Consider the following 17,350-nt stretch of genomic DNA (forward strand, 5'->3'; position numbering starts at 1 on the left):
GTTATAATGTCTAACTGTATGCAGTTTAGGGTGACCATGTAAAAACATGATTCAAGTGGATTGCCTAAAAATACTTGCATTTTGACACATACATGTAAGTAAATAATGAAGTTATTTAGAAATACTCTTTGCTTGTTAATGTGACTGCCCGAATAAATATTATTCATGGCCCTGTTACTTTTAATCTTAAAGTATTTTCTTTCTTATATAAAGACTCAGCTAGGGTCGAAACGTCAGGCCATTAACTATTTTTTGCATGCATTAACACCATGGTCCTTCTGGTAAGCAGTTTGCATTGGCTAATTCTATTTGCTCATTCTGTCTAATAGTTCAACACGTTGCCAACTCAAATGGATGACAACTACCTGTCCATGTCGGGGCGGACGCCGTCCATGCCTGTGGATATTAAACAGTCGTCATGTGTTCATGACGTCAACATGATCAACAACAACTTGCCACCTCTACTCAACAGTGTCATCGGTAAGTAACTTTAATTTATTTATTTTATTTTATTCATTTAAAAAAATTCTCCAAAAAAATGAGAAGATAAAAATACCATAAAAGGTACATAAATTCAAATTCAAGGAAACAGGATATAACCTGACACTCGCGTATGACCCCCAGACTATCTTGACAAAGTATTTTACAAAGTTAAGATGTGATTGTAGTATTATTTATTGTGGAGGTTGTAAGGACGAAAGGGAGGGGGGGCACAAATTTCTACTCAAAATATAACATTCTACATTAAATATGGGAACAAAATTATGATCTCGCTTAAATGATTGCAAAGATTTATGATACGCACTTGTGGCTTTTGTAGCAATTTTTTTAGGGGGTGTTGCATTGTTCAGAAAAATATTGATTTGAAAAAAGATATTGTTGAATGGGAGTAACTTTAGTTGTTTTTCTGCCGGGGCCAGTCAAAGAGACTGAGGTGTTTGGCTATACTATAGGTCTTAATTCTTGTGGCATTTCCTGCAGTCTGGCTGGAGTGAAAGGTTGCAACTACAAATGAATACAATAGCCATACCAAGAAATGCTGCTTATTGATTTTCATTCCCTGCTCTGACGAAACTGGATTTTCTGGTTTCTCCTGTTGCCAAATAACAAAAATAGAATTGTTGTCGGGTGCAGAACCTTAAGGTGATGCTCTGATTGGCTGGATTGGTCTCTTAATGATGAGTGACCTCAATTTACAAATGTAGCAGTGACTTGTTTCACAAACGCAAGTCGGGTCCTTGAGCAGTGTCTCACGTCATCTCACAGGGAGTGGACGGCCATGGATTTCTCGGTGTGAGGTATCCCTCCTCACTGCCGTTCTCCTTCGTCTCTCTGTCTCTCTCTGGACTTATATGTAGTGGGGAATCTCTCCCATCTTCAATTTGACGCTGCGGCTTGGTACACCTACGGCAAGTCAAATACAGTCTGAGTATTTTTCCTCCTGCTGTACGGACCGAAGCAAACCGTCTATGATGAATGTGTTCTTGTATAAACCGGGGCAGCGTCGGCTTCTGTCGACTGAGACGGCTTTTAAACGACGTTCTCCACGACGTTCTCCACGATGCCTGAAAAGTATGCTCTTGTTGTTTTTCATTCGGGAAAATAAAAGTTGGCGAGTTGCTCTTACTTTTAAAAAGATGCAGTTAACAGATTTTGGTTGACAGATGTTGTCTTGCGTGGTTTTACTCGAATTTTGTTTTGATCATTATGTTTTTCTTGTTTACAGGTGTTTTATTGTTTCATTTGAGCTTTATTGATTCGTATTTTAACAGGATGTGCCAGTGCATTATCCTGGATTTCTGGCTGTACCAGTGATAACATGTACTTGTTATAAAATGTAGAATTGCAACAAAAAGTGTTTTAAGTTTTTGCCAACTATTCATTCTACATGTTTTTTTTTTAATTGTTGATCGTCATACCAAAATATATATTTTTTTTTTAAATTGTCTCTGATTTGACATAACTGTTTGAGAGAAGAAAAAACAGCTAAAATTCATGAAGCTGAGAAACAAGGAAAATCTTAAAATTGCAACAAACTGAAAAAAAGAACAGAGAATTATTGCTTAGATTATTGTTATTCTTTAACCTTGCAAAAAGTTGGCAGGGCAACAGCCAAGCAGGCAACACTAATTACACAGCACTTTAAGAAGTGCTTTAAGAATTCTCGGCTCTTTATCTAAATCCTTTTTTTGATTTTTTTTTGTTCCACAAAGAAGCCACAGAGAATCTCCAGATATCTATGACCTCCAGCGATGATCTGAATCAGAGTTTGATCAATGTTGATGCCAATCAGAACACAAGACGCAGGAGGAAGAAGAAGAGAAGGTCTAGTGTCGGACCCAGCAAGTTTGAAGGTAAGATGCCCTTTCATGTCGGTTTTAAGGCCGTTGTATGTCCAGTCTGTTCGATACATGTTAAAAGCACTGGACACTATTGATAATTACTCAAAATAATTTTTAGAAAAAAAAGGCAGTTGTGCTGACAGTACGACATGCAAAAGTTCTCCATGACCTATCTCCTGTCTTAATATCCTCTTTTATTCTGCTGGCCAATCCCTACTGACTCAAACTATTATTTCACTTATTTCACTAAATTCAAATGTCAAGGGTGATGGATATGTCTTATTAATTTCACTATCAAAAAATTAAATATATCACTCTCAATTGCTTTGCTTGGAGATAAATTCCCCAATCCATCATTTTCATTCCGTTCCAAAACAAAATTGATTTTCGTGAATTATAACATGTCTGCAACTTCAGGTAAAATAATATTTTTACATGTTACAAACATTGTGAAAATTTTGTATTGAATAAAATCTGGGGGAGGTGGGAGGTTGGTCAACAAAGAGTAGAGAGAAAGCCAGTATGCAATGGAAAGATCCTGAATTCAGAGCACTGGGTTGGCAACAAACAAGCTCAGTGAGTAAACAATGATCATTTACTCCCTGACATTTGATAAATGCGTAATCAATCTGGGGCCGTCGCGCGGCCCTTTCTTCTGGCTGATATCAGTGGACTGCGCCTCTTTCTTTGGACCCTCGTCTCACCTTTGAATTGTTTCTTCAAATAGAAACGCAGGGGATATCTACCGCTGGCTTGACATTTCGAAAGAGAAATAACATGATATTTGATATGTTCGCTTAATAAAATTTATGCGGCTGCTCGTGGAGAGAGATCGAAAAGTGTTTTTCTCAACCATATGAAATTGATTTGTTTTCTTGAGACATGCTTGATACCAATAAGCTACATGTATAAAAGATAACTGTGGCTGGAAATAATCAATAAACCCTTCATAATGAAAAAATTAATGCAACAGATTTTTAACCAAAAAATACAGACCAATATTTTGTAGGAGGTGTCCTGCAGATTGGGTTTTAAAGCACGCACATTTCCCTATCAATCATTCATCTAACTGTATTTTACAGAACATTGTTCCTCTTTTGTTTCCCGTCTAAAGTCACATCTGGCAGAATGCCATTGACATTGCATCTGTTGTGATACTCCTTTCAGGCCTGTAATTTCACGGAGGCGTTGCCCTGGTCTTGGCCTTGGTGCCCTTTCAAAAATTCCCATAGACTTTAAGATTTTCCAATGGAAGTGCCCTTTGTAAAATGAAAAATGGCCTTGCCCTCTAAAAGATGAAATTCCAGGCCTGACTCCTTTGTTTTGTTGTTAACAGCGTTCCTTTAGAAGTAGACTACTTTGTGTCTGTCCATGATGGTCAAACATATGACATGCTTTCAAATTTATGTTATTGCGCAGTCTTTTGTACTTAAGTTTTTTGTAGGAAAGCCCAGTGGGCTAGTATACTCTTGTGTTTAACTTCCCCTGGGAAGCTTCAGCAAGCTAGGTTGTAAATATTGTACATTCTGATATATTAATAGTAGTGATCGTGACAATGTACACCGGGCTAGCGTTATGGGCATGCTCTGATGGGTTTAGGTCTTTTTGTCTTTCACTGACATGTTTTTATGGACTATGGGTGTTGATATTTTTTCAGCTTGATTGTTCCTGTAATGTCATCTGTGTTTGTATTGTTATAAATCTGTTATTCTAACTAAATATTTGTTGGTCATTTAGTCCTTTGCATCATTCATGACATTAATAAGATGACATTAATAAGTTGACATTAATAAGATGACATTGTCTTTCTTGTATAGATGTCTACCTCGTAACAGATGAAGTACTTGGAATAGGAGCGTATGCCTCCGTCATAACATGCACACACATACCATCAGGGAAGCACTATGCTGTAAAGGTAAGCAGCTTTTGAATTTAGTTACTGAGTACCCTTTTGAATTTAGTTAATGAGTACCCTACAAGTTTATCTTACTACATGTTTAACAGGGGGGTAGGCAGAGTTTATTTTTGGTAACTGTCATAGACCAGCTGTCGGTTTTCACAAAACTCTTCCTAACTTAGTCTTAGTACTTTGGACTAATTATAATGTAAGTTCCGTAATAGAAGTTAGGGTGCATTGAACCCATCCCAAATAAGAAGTATCCATGCATAAAATAACAATTTTGTTCTTTTTTTTCTGAATCTGTTTTTGAAGCTGAGCTTTAAACCGAACACCTTGAGTTTGTTCACAAACTCTCCATGGCTAGTATTTTTTATTTTGGGGTATTTAGTTTTTGGGGTGGTCCACTCCATAATTTGTCAAACTGTTTTTCTGTATTTTGCAGATGATTCAGAAGAGACCGGGTAACAGTCGTGCCAAGGTGTTTAGGGAAGTAGAGACACTGTACCATTGCCAGGGCCACAAGAACATCTTGCAGCTTATTGAGTTCTTTGAGGATGATGAGAGGTAAGAAGGCCACCCAAACATTGGGATTGACGTACAACTACATGACCTATTGATTCTATGAGATTAGCAATGTATGAAAGATAGTGTTCTGTGTTTTCAAGATGTTTTGTGAAGCAGGAAAAGAGAAAAGGTAACACGCTCGTTAGCCATTTGTGAGTTAGGGCTACAGCTAGATTTATGTGTCATCATGCCCTGAAGTATAAGATGTCCTCAGCAACACCCTTTGCAATAGTCGTAGCCAGAGCGGCTTATTTTGTAATGATGGTTCTTGATGATAACCTTCGCTTGATGAGTTAGTCTCAATAAATATGGTTTTAAATAAAGATACTTCACTGCAATTCAAAAAGATAAATGAGCCAAAAAGGAATCATATACTGGAGTGTTGTTTAGTATTCCTGATTGCTGTTAGATATTGGGAACATGACACATACATTACCCATTTTTATAGCGTCCCACAAAGATTGGAGCGCTTTACAAAAGCTGGAAAAAAAGAAATGATGATATAAACAAACAATGCAATGATACAGATACAAAAACAAAGACCAAGATGGTATCAGCATCATAACTTCCAACTCTTTTCTTCTACAGATTCTATCTTGTATTTGATAAGATGGAGGGCGGGGCTTTGTTACATCACATCGAGCAGAGGAGAACGTTTAATGAGCAGGAAGCAAGTACCGTGGTCCGAGACATTGCTAGCGCACTAACCTTCCTACACAACAAAGGTATGCTGTGCTTTTGTCATATCTGTGCCTTGTGCACAAACTAGTAAAGTGCCCCTAGGAACTATATAAACTCATGAGTAGTACCTTAAAGGTAGTGGACACTATTGGTAACTACTCAAAATAATTAATAGCATAAAACCTTTCTTGGTAACGAGTAATAGGGAGAGGTTGATAGTATAAAACATTCTGAGGAACGGCTCTCTCTTAAGTGTCGTAGTTTTCGAGAAGGAAGTAGTTTTCCACAAATTTGATTCCGAGACCTCAGATTTAGAATTTGAGGTCTCGAAATCAAGCATCTGAAAGCACACAACTTCGTGTGGCACGGGGGGCTGTTTTTTCTTTCATTATTATCTCGCAACTTTGATGACCAATTGAGCTCAAATTTTCATAGGTTTGTTATTTTATGAATATGTTGAGATACACTAAGTGAGAAGACTGGTCTTTGACAATTACCAATAGTGTCTAGTGCAGCCTGGTCCATTGTCTCTTAAGGTATTTGGAGTTAGTTTTTCGAGGACAACTCTCGTGAGTTAACTAGGATCCTTCCTCAATTGGGCTACCGGGGTTAGGTTTTGGGCTTGGGTTTGGGAGTTTGGTTGGAGGTTGAGAGATGTTTAGGGGTTAGGAGAAACTGTTGTGTTGGGCGCCGGTAGGAATTGGGTTGGCATTTGGGTTTAAGGTAGTGATGAAGGAGATAAAGTGTTCGGGCAGGGGTGGCAGTTGGGTTTAGAGTTTTGATTTGGTTAGGGGTTACACATAGGTGTTGGGTTTGGGGTTGGGAGTTGAGACAAACCTTTTCTGTTGGATTTTGATAGCTGACAGGGGGTTCGGTACAGATAATAAATCAGATACAGGACAATTGGCGATTCCGAATATAGAACAGTATTTTTGTTTATGTATTTGTTACCTGAATTGCCTTGACATGGTTCTTATTTTGGTGTGATGATATCTAAAATTATCTGATAAAGAATTTACTTGTTAAGATTAAAAACAAACAAGTGATGCAATATGACACAATAATCCCACCTCAACAATGCCCTTCAAAATCACCTGATCTACAATCACATTCCAAAGGTCACCGCTTCATCGGGCAAAGAGTTCAGCTCTGTTTATGATGCATTTCAAGGATTACATGGACTTGTTGATATTGTCGCCAGACCTGTATGTCAATACTCTTGACTTATAAATCAGGGGTAAATGTTGACTTGAAAGACAAAAATTCACAGTGCACCGAGCATAGACCTTTTCGCAAATACCGGGGCGCGCGCGTAAAGCTTGGAATTAGGTGCATTGTGGTCTTGCTGGTATCCAAATTTGATCCATATATATCCCACAATGCACCTCATTCAACAGTCTGCGCTTGCGCATTGGTATTTGCGATAAGGTCTATGAGATTGGGCTGATTATAAACAAATTACCCTCTCTACCTTAATCTGGGTATGACATAGTTATTTGCAAGTTCAATCTTGGTACACTGTTCCACAATTCCTAGTTTGTACCTCAATTAGGTTGTGTGGTAATGCATCACACCTTGATCTAGCTGCATTGTTTCATTTGTTCAATGTCTGCCTTTGTTCTGTATGTACCTAAGTATTAGATATTAAATTAGATTGTTTGGCATTCGTACGTTGATGCCGGTACATTGTGTTAATTTTCCTTACGCTCTATGTATCCTAATCAAGTATTACATGTACATTAAGTTGTTCAATAATCATCATCATCATACATTTATTTCATTGCTGTCCTTACATTTCACAATTCAAAGCAAAGTTTGTCAATTAGGTTCAAATTATAAGTAATACCCAGTAATACATAGAAAATAAAGATAAGAATTTTTTTTTGTTAATTTACAATGATTTATATTATTGATCATTAATACACGATAGTTATAAATTAGCAGTTATATCTAGATCTGTGTACATTGTTTCAATATTACCTGTTCACTATCTGTGTACATTGTTTCAATATCACCTTTTCACTATAGCTGTACCTCAAAAGAGGTATTAAGTTAGGTATTACTTTATACCTATATCTGGCTACATTATTTCAATCTCATTTCCTCACTTTACCCCAATCCAGGTATTGCCCACAGAGATCTCAAGCCAGAGAACATCCTATGTGAGAACACACACTCCATCACACCCATCCAGATCTGTGACTTTGGTCTCGGTAGCGGAATCCATATGAACAGTAGATACAACACTCCACTCACAACCCCAGAACTCCTAACACCTGTAAGTTGACGACTCTTCTTGGCCCAGGGGCCGATTTCACAAAGCAATAAAATTCATCGCAAGACAAGTTTTTAGTATCACCATAGAGATTTGTATTGTGACATCACACTTTACTTAGCAACTACGATTGATTTGAAGTTACGATCAATTTGAGACCTTTGTGAAATCGGCCCCAGTTTCATAGAAGCTGCTTAAGCATACAAAGTACATTTGTGCTAACCAGAATAAGGCTACCAGCCAAACTACCATGTCACATGTACAATCTGTTAAGCAATATTTGCTGTTTTAGCAGCTAATTAAATTGAGCCCTTGCCCTAATTTTGTATGCTTGCCCGAATAAGATTACCAGCTGAAATAGCGGTGTACATGAATCATATGACTGGTATCCTGCTCATTTTCGCCAAACAAGCAAAAGTTGTTTAGCACTAATTGCTGCTCAAAGTAGCTCTTCAAAAAACATTTTGCTTTTTAGGGAAAACGAGCAAAACAATTTGTTCGCGGCACTGCTAACAACTGCAAAATTCTGCACTTTTGTCTTATATTTTCACACGTTTTACAAGGCTCATAAGTGCACAATTCTTTGGTAAGCAACCCTGAAATTAAGTCAATGGTTTTAGACACAACTACCCCCAGAACATTAAAAACATTTTTAAACAGAAATCTTGTGAAAAGTTTTCTTAAATTAATTTGATGATCTCAATTTGCAGGTTGGTTCTGCAGAGTACATGGCCCCTGAGGTTGTTGATGCCTTCGTTGACGACCAAGAAGCCTCGGCCTACGACAAAAAGTGTGACTTGTGGAGTCTTGGTGTCATCCTGTACATAATGCTGAGTGGACGGCCGCCCTTCGTCGGCAACTGCACGGAAGACTGTGGATGGGACAATGGCGGGGCATGCCAAGAGTGTGAGGTGAGTGTTTTGACTGAGTGTTAACCCCGGAGAGTTTGTGTTTGGCAAAGAACGAAGTCCTTAAAATGAGTCAACACACGTACTGAGAACAATCAGTCTACTCTTTTCTTAGCCAGTACTTTTCATAAAGATTATTACATGTACATGTAGCCTTAAAAAGCAAGAGTTAAAACTTTTAGAGCTAGCTAACTGCCTGGATGTTTGTGAATAAATAAGACAGAAACAAATCTCATAAAGATTAAAATGACTGGTGGTGTGTCTCTGCTGAGCGATTAAGAGCACTGGACTCAAGCTCTCATATTTCTGATCAGCAGTGTGTGGGTTCTAGTCCCAGTTGTGGCACTCTTGTCATTAAGCAAGAAATTTTACCATAATTGCTTTGTCCTTCCAATGGGACCACATGAGCCGTAGGTCCTCTGCACTAGGGTTGGCCTTGAACACTTATCCTGGAAGAGTAAGGGATAAGTTTTGGTGTCACTGGTTCTTTGCAAGCATCCTTGATTTCCTCAGGCTTGCGACCTATAGTGGTAAAGTACACTTATGAGGCATTCTAGGTTTCATCATCAGAAAGATGTAATTATATAATAATAACAAACCTGTACTCTGTGTTTCTCCCTCAGGATATGCTTCTTCATAGCATCCAAGCAGGCATCTACGACTTTGAAGGTAGAGAATGGGAGAACATCTCAGATGACGCTAAAGATCTCATCTCTAACCTCCTAGTCCGCGACGCCAGCAAGCGTTTCACGGCAGAGATGGTCCTCGGCCACCCGTGGATCATGCGCGCACCTATGACTCCTCTCCTGACTCCTTCCATCATCAAGCGTAACAACAGTGCCAAGGATCTCTGCCAGTTTGCCGCCGAGGCCGTCCTCTGTAATCGCCTCGTCGCCCAGAAGGAAGAGCAGGAAGATGACCTCGACGCCACGCCCACCAACGACTGGAACATGCAACCGGCTTTACCGTTCGGCCTGTCACCGCCGGGCGAGTCAGCACTTGCCAAGCGCAGAGCCGCCCTGCACAGCGGCAGCAACGGCGGAGGCATCTGCATCACGGTCAGCTCTCACGCACCCTAAGTTTGTTTTGTATCATATTCCTTCCATTTATTTAACAACAAAATAATACAAAAAGTGTACATAATTATAGCACATTTTATCGGTGCAGTTTCTGATATCCTGGGTTCATATTATTTGTTGATGCACGCACGGTTGCAAAACAAGGCACCACAGTATAAATTAATTTGGAACACTCCGAGTTTTGCAAAGTGTAACCACCAGGAACAATACTTTCATTTGTGTTCAAGAATCTGGTAACCCAAGAATCCTCTTGTTTTAGATGTGTTCTTGTGTAAAAAATACAAGCAAAATGCACATGCACCAAAATGGAAGAAAAAAAATGGTTTTCTAAGGTGTAGACTAAAAGATAAATTTCTGTTGGGTAGCATAAAGAGTTGGCCACACTCTTAAAAAGACGCCAAAGCCGGCTGCTTAGACAAAAAGTTTCCAATTAAAAAAAATTGTGGGAATCGGTTGTACATTACCCAAGCGTGCACTGGCAAAAGTTGATCCCAGTTAATAGGAGCTCTTTTGAAAAGTACATGTTTGTAAATATCGGAACAAATGAGATGATCGGAGATTCGAGTCATGAAGTTCGCCTGTCAAATGTCATAATGAGCAGTGCCAATATGGCTGATGTTACACTTTCCTGGGTTGACAGTTATTGTATTAACTGTCAGCTATGTCTTTCTCTGTGAGAAAGCTCAAATAGTACAGATTTCATTTCATAAATTATCATGTATTATTTTTGTAAACTTATAACTTGTACTTGACGCAGTTGTCAACCATAAGGATATTTTTATTTTGTTATTGTTTTTTGAAGTTTTTTTTTTTTTTTTTGGATTATTATTGCAATTGTTTTGTAAAATGCAATCTACGAAAAAACAAGCTTTTGGTTTATTTGATGAACTTTAGAGAGGCCTGGAATTATATGTCATGTCCAAAATGTGGCATAAAGAGCTCTGTGATTCCCATGACACAATGAAAACACAGTTGACCACCAAATGTGGAATCAAATTCACAAAGTGGATAGACCAGTGTTTGTGAAAAGAGTACTTACTGTAGGAGAACAAAAGACCACCCTCGACTCTGAAAGGCCCTCAATAGGTAACACAAGGCGCCTGTAAAAAAAAATTCACTTACTTTTTTTTGTCAGGCCAGCGTCCAGGTTCAAAAAGCTGCTTAAGCAGAACTATTGCTCAGCAAATTTCTCTCAAGCAAAAAAATAACCAGGATAACGGTACATGTGACAAAGTATTTTGGTTGGTAACCTTATTCTGGTAAACATGAATTTGTTGTGCTACAGCTACTTTTGCTTAATCGGCTCAATGAAATTGGGACCTGGTCTGAATTAGTGGCTAGGTCTGTGGCTGTTGCTAAGGTGTTGCTATGTGCACTCTATGCTTTATCACTTGTTTACATGTACATGGGGATCAAGCCACAGCCACTCATCCTAAAATTGCCTTCTACTCTCTCCATTTCTTTCACCAATGACTAATAGGTTCCTCACATTCTTATGATAAAAATTTGGGGGTTATTATTTTCCCCATTCAAATTCATGATTAGGAATGAAGGTTTTATTATTCGTAGGCTTTTCACCGGCACTCTTACAAGCCATTTCTTCCAACAATGTATTTATTGGACAGGGTACCACAGGGAATAAGATTGAGACAAATAATATTGATAATGGTAATTGTTAATATTGATTTATGGACAAATATCAAAGATGTCAAGAGGCAGGAGAAACGACTATCTTTGTACTTACATGCCTGGAGTTACATTGAGGCTGTGATCTCTATTGCCCTGGTGTTGGCCATGGTGCCCCTTCTAAAGCTTTCTATAATCTAATTTTTTTTTTTTACAAACGCCCCCTGCAAATCTAAAATGGCCTTGCTCTTTCAAAAATGGCCTTGATCTTGCTTTCTGTAAGTGTAACTCCAGGCCTGTATTTATTTGTTTAAATCCCATCTATCGTTAGCATTTGTACTAATTTTATTTTTAGTTAGGTGTTCAGCCAACAATCGATTAACCTATTATTGAACCGTTTGTTTTTTTATGTATTTGTTTTGTACTATGTTTGTATGATTTCAATATTTGTCTTAATTTGAGGGGTACCAAAAAGGTTTGTGTCCGAATATTCCAAACTTTTTTTTTTTAAGTTTGTGGTTAATGCATCAAGGGGTTAATCAAATTCTTTATATCAACCTCAAAATTACTTTCAATAATACATTTTTTCATACTTGTAACTGCATCTTCTTTAAGTTACTTCTTTTTTTCTTTACTTTAAGGAAGACAATTTTGTATTTTGGTACAAAACCCCTTGGTGCAGATGCAAATAGAATGAATATCCTCCATCTTTTTATGATGAAATATTTTTGCAACTTTTCAAGATTAATTTCGTCTGAACCCACTGAATTGTGCTAAACTGAATTACGATGCTACTGTTTTAAAATTATTTTTATTTAATTTTGTTCATTTGGATAGTGTCTGTTTCACACAGGAACAGGCATTGGAACGAACGAAAAAATATCTATCCCTCGGCAAAACAATTGTTAAAAGTCTAAAATATGGGCAGTGGTTGGAGCATTTCTAGTTGCCTTCTGAACCAAACAAGTTTTACTAAGTTAAAGTTTCAACTATTTTCACTAAACGTTTTATTAACAGTCAACATTGGAACAACATTCTATACAATATTATTTATTAAAATGGTCAAAGATAACTTGTTTTGCATATTAGTTTTTTTAATGAAATGTTACAGTTCGTTGTTCAATATTTGTTGGATTTCCACCAGTTTGGAAACAGTTTGTTAAGTCTGTCCAAAATACCATCAAATTCGTCTAGATTTGATAGTAATTTGTACAGACTAACAATAAAGGCGTTAAAATTTTGTATCAGATTCATTCTGGGAACCGATGCATTCATAGAGAATACTCTATGAATGCATTGCAAAAGAATGTCTTTGCAGACTTCCAGGTTAATTTATACAATAGACCCCTTGCATATGATGACGCAAGTTTGAACAGCGCCCTCATTGAAGTCAAATAAAGACATATGATTGGCTGAGAGCTGTGCGCGTTAGGTCGCAGTAATGGCAGCCTGTGCAAGGGATCTAGTCTGATTTACAGATTACTTACAACCTAACGAGAAGGTATGAATTTGGCCTTATTTTATGACTGCTGCCTCTTGCAGCATTCTAGACTCGCAGGGGTGCATTTAGCGGTCGTAACCAATAACTGTTTCGGTTGAACTTGTCATTGGTTGATCACTGGCCATTGACCGAAACAGTTAATAGTTCCCACCACGCAAACACACCCTGGTTATCCCTCACTACGTGTAGGGTTGACGATAAATTAAATCTATGTTACTTCTATGCAGGCACATTGGAGGGAGACTAGCCATGGTCATAGCATGTCTCTGCTTTCAAATGGAACCATAAACTCTACATTAGTAACTACACATGTGTACGCACTGGCAGTCATAAGTGATGTAATAGCCAATGCGCGCATGTAAATTGGGTCAAAGGTCATAATTCCATGTACAGCCACAGGCCTGCTGTTATCATGGCAACTGTGTTCCTTTAAGCCATCATCATCTTATGACCATGAGAATACCATATTGTGAGCTTGGTGTAAACACCACCATGCAATTTGCCCCCATGACATTAATAAAAATCAACAACCTTGTATCAGCAAAAAGTTAAAAACACATTGGGAAATTTTCAGAAGTTTTTCCTGAAAGCAGCAAAAAATAAAAATGTAAAAAAAAATTGAAGTAAAAAAAACAAAAAAGTTAAAATGTGTGTCATTAAATATGGCTTTATCTTTCAGATAAACAAATTGTGAAAAATTGGACAAAGGTAATGTTTCCATGAATTGGTTAATAGCTGCATTTGCAAAGGAAACAAAAATGAGTCAAGGTTACAACAAGCGATTTGGTTTATAAGCTGGTAACATGGGCCTTATTTCATAGAGCTACTTAAGCAGAATATCTTGCTTTTGTAACAGATTTCTGCTAAGCGAAAAATTAACAGATTTCTGCTAAGCAAAAAATGAACAGATACAAGCCAGAAAAAGATGCATGTAACAATGTGTTTTAGATGGTAACCTTATTAATATTCTGGTAAGCATTTGTGCTTAGCTACTTGTTGTGCTTACGCAGCTCTGTGAGATTGGGCCCTGGTTTTGCTGAATACCTATCCCATGACTAAGGGTTTGTGTTTTTAAAGAACTACACAAACCCACGTAATGTGCTTCCCCTTAAGAATCGGCTGTGAAGGTGTTCAGAAATGTGATTAAATTGGTTTTTCCCCGTAACTTGTTGAAACGTTTGAAGTTTATTGTTCCCTTGAAATAAAGTGCAATTGAAGAAGAATATTATTGTGTGGATTGTTTGTTTTTGTTTGTCAAATTATCACCAAATGTTTCTTGTAAGATGTTTAGGTATTAAAGGGACGGTATATGTTTTGGTAATCACTCTAAAAATTAATGGCAACAAAATCATTGTTAAAAGCATACAGCAGCTTTTGATAGCATGAAGCAATTTGAAAAACATTTCACTTGAATAAATGTGTTTATTTAAATATTTATCGGTTATTATGACCAATAATTTGAATCTTGGAAGCGTTACTGTCAGTAACGTTTCTCAGATTGTGTATTTATTTGGGATTAATCTTCCCAAGTGAGCATTATTTTTTCCTCCGGATTTTCCACTAAATCTATAAAAAAAAACGCGGCCAAAAACAAACAAACCCCAAACCCACAAAACGACCCAAGAAATCGTTGAAAACGAAAGAAAATACGACGAAGACAATTATTATGCAACGCCCCCTCCCCCAAAAATAAAATATAAATAAATAAATGCGACGCACAAAATTCAAAAGCACCCAACCCTAACAAAAATAGCATGCATTGGACACAAGTTAATTGTACGAAGAAAACAATCGACGCAAAACAAAAGAGGCGATGGATAGAACAACAACCGTTATCTGAACCCTTTCTGATCTCCTACTCCCCGCAATGTTTATCTCGCCCTGGAGTTAATAAATTAAATCACCTGGGGTTGAAACTTCAACTCAACCAAGTCTCTCCACACATTCCTAGGACCGGGGTTTTACTGTGGAATGTTCCCTCATTCAAGATACTTCTTTGTTATGCGAATTTCCAAAACTCTTTGTTTTCAAAGAACTCATTGTGTCGAATCATTCAGTTGGACCATGGAGACAGAAATACCTCCCTGGTTGGACCATGGCAGACTGGACAGCAGCATATCGCGGCCCTAAACGTGGGATATGGACGTGTGTTTTTTTAAAGAACTCTTTCGGTAAATTTATCAAAATTTGCCACACCTAACATTGTGCATGAGGCCTTTAGCGAAGGCTTGAGTGTATTTATCGTCAATCAATACAGCTCTCTAGTTCCGAATACGGAATAAAAACATTAACATTTAACTTCGGTTTTTGAGCTTGCGGGTTGAAAATCACCTTAGGCCTACCACAGTGTAAAATTTCACGACCGAGCCCAGCAGTCCCTTCCAACATGGCATCTTGTTGGGTTCTTCTTTTTGAGGTAAAGCTCACAATCGACTGTTACTGTGGCAGTTTATCTGTGGATATGTGGTTTGTGGACGTACATTGGAGTCTTCGCCGGATTCACGTAAGAAAAACTTTGCCGTATATCCAACCTCCACTGTTTAAATTCGCCCACGTGCTTGGCCTTCTTTGTAAATGATGGACAAATTATTTCCTAAACTTCCCTTCCTTCGAACAACGGGCAATACAATATACAGACGTAAGGTTTGCTCAAAATTTGTTTGTAAACTCTTACTGCTGAACAAAGAAAAACAAAAGTGACCTTTGAAGTGTCCTTCTTTGTACATCGTAGACATTATTTGCTTTGAAACTCTTTTGTTTCGGTATCCTTTGGGAAACGGACAGTAAATATAATCTATAGTAAGGTTGCACAAGATTTGTGTGGGATTCTTTTAGAACAAAGAAAAACAAAAACAAAATAGTTAAGTTTTGTTCACATTGTAAATAAATAAATTGAATTGAACTGAATTTACCGAAAATGTCCTCTTAAAAGAACCGGCGGATAGGCTAATTACAAATTAAGTTAATCACTGACCTTTCTAGAGAAACAAAAATAGGGGGGGGGGAAATGAAAGTTTGGTTATTGATAGAGCACTATAGTGGAGGTTGGATAACGCAAGTTAGCTTTCAAGATCAAGATCAAGACAAGATGAAGGCTGCGAAGTGTAAGAGAAGATCTAACCCGTTCTCTTGCAGAGTCCCACCCCTCGTACTGCCCCTTGCCCCAATCTGCGATCTTGTTGATGTTGTCCTTACTTGTAGAGCTTTCAAGTTAAATTCAAACTTTCTTGGCATTTTCTTGAGTTGCATATTGGTCGAAGCCAATGATGCTTTCCAATTAGGAGACTGGTCTTACTGGAAACTTTTCATCAGGGTTGGTATTTCAAGTCGTCATTTGTCATGTTTGTGTTTGTTGTTGTTTAAAAAAGCAAGAGTACAAAATCCATTTGAAACTTCATTTGTAATGTAAGATTTAACTATTCTTCTTTAATATTCTTTTAAAGAAAATTAAGCCACAAATCTTTTTAAAAATCAGTCGAAAAATAATTTAATATATAGTCTGTAATTTTCCCCTCTGCTGCTGCACTTTGTACTGGGGGGGGGGGGCACAACCATTGTTTAAGAATATTTGTTCAATGAAATATTCCTGCCCAATCTACATTCATTTGATGATTAGTGCTTGATTTAGGAAGTATTAAATAAGTAATTTAGACAAGCTAAATTGCTATTTAATTATTCCCAATATCAGTACGACATCTTTACTGAATGTAGACATTTTCACCTAGGCAGGTCTTTGAGAACTACAAATATTAAGACAATGATAAAGACTCAGAGCGGTAACCTTTGGTCATTTAGATCAAAGCTCAAACAAATAAGGAAATACTCTATACAGCTGCACGCCAAGTTGCAAATAAATGTTCCAGTCATTCTAAATTCATTTGATGATTAGTGTTTGATTTAGGAAGTTTTAAATACGTAATTTAATAGTAATTTAGTCAAGCTTAAATTTATTTACTTATTCCAAATATCAGCATGATATTTCTAATGAATGAATGAAGACATTTTTAACTGATCGGTTCTTTGAGAGTTAAAAATATTAAGGCAATATAAAAATGTTATTAGAAACTGTAAGTCTTGTTCATTTAAGGCAAACAATTTAAGAAGCTGCACGCCAAGTTGCAAATAAATATTCCAGTTTAATCTACATTCATTTTATGATAAGTGTTTGATTCGGGAAGTATTAAATAAATAATTTAGACAAACTAAATTATTATTTACTCATTCCTAATCATCTGAATGATATCTATTCTGAATGAAGAGATTTTTAACTGAGCAGTTCTTTGAGAGTTAAAAATATTAAGACAATATTAAGGCGCAATGCATAGCTGTAACCCTTACTTATTTCGATTTAAGTTTTAACAAAATTAAGAAGGAAACTCTTTATGAAGGTGACGCCAAGTTGCAAATAAATATTCCAGTTCGATCTGCATTCATTTGATGATAAGTGTTTGATTTAGGAAATATTAAATAAATA

At 37.2% G+C, this 17,350-nt stretch overlaps 1 protein-coding gene across 4 annotated transcripts in view; it reads left to right on the forward strand.

Annotated features, from left to right (window-relative positions):
• The window catches only part of LOC117298087 (MAP kinase-interacting serine/threonine-protein kinase 1-like), a 28,853-nt gene extending 18,369 nt beyond the window's left edge, over nt 1–10,484 (forward strand). For all 4 annotated transcript variants that reach the window (XM_033781326.1, XM_033781328.1, XM_033781327.1 and 1 more), the window contains exons 3-10: nt 330–480; nt 2,214–2,354; nt 4,160–4,257; nt 4,685–4,806; nt 5,395–5,531; nt 7,611–7,765; nt 8,473–8,673; nt 9,294–10,484. In XM_033781326.1, coding sequence (XP_033637217.1) covers nt 330–480; nt 2,214–2,354; nt 4,160–4,257; nt 4,685–4,806; nt 5,395–5,531; nt 7,611–7,765; nt 8,473–8,673; nt 9,294–9,749 — 1,461 coding nt within the window. In that variant the 3' untranslated portion in view covers nt 9,750–10,484. The remainder of the gene's footprint in view (nt 1–329; nt 481–2,213; nt 2,355–4,159; nt 4,258–4,684; nt 4,807–5,394; nt 5,532–7,610; nt 7,766–8,472; nt 8,674–9,293) is intronic.
• Nucleotides 10,485–17,350: the final 6,866 nt, after the last annotated feature.

Source organism: Asterias rubens, chromosome 12 (assembly GCF_902459465.1).
Source record: "Asterias rubens chromosome 12, eAstRub1.3, whole genome shotgun sequence".
Classification (NCBI taxonomy): Eukaryota; Metazoa; Echinodermata; class Asteroidea; order Forcipulatida; family Asteriidae; genus Asterias; species Asterias rubens.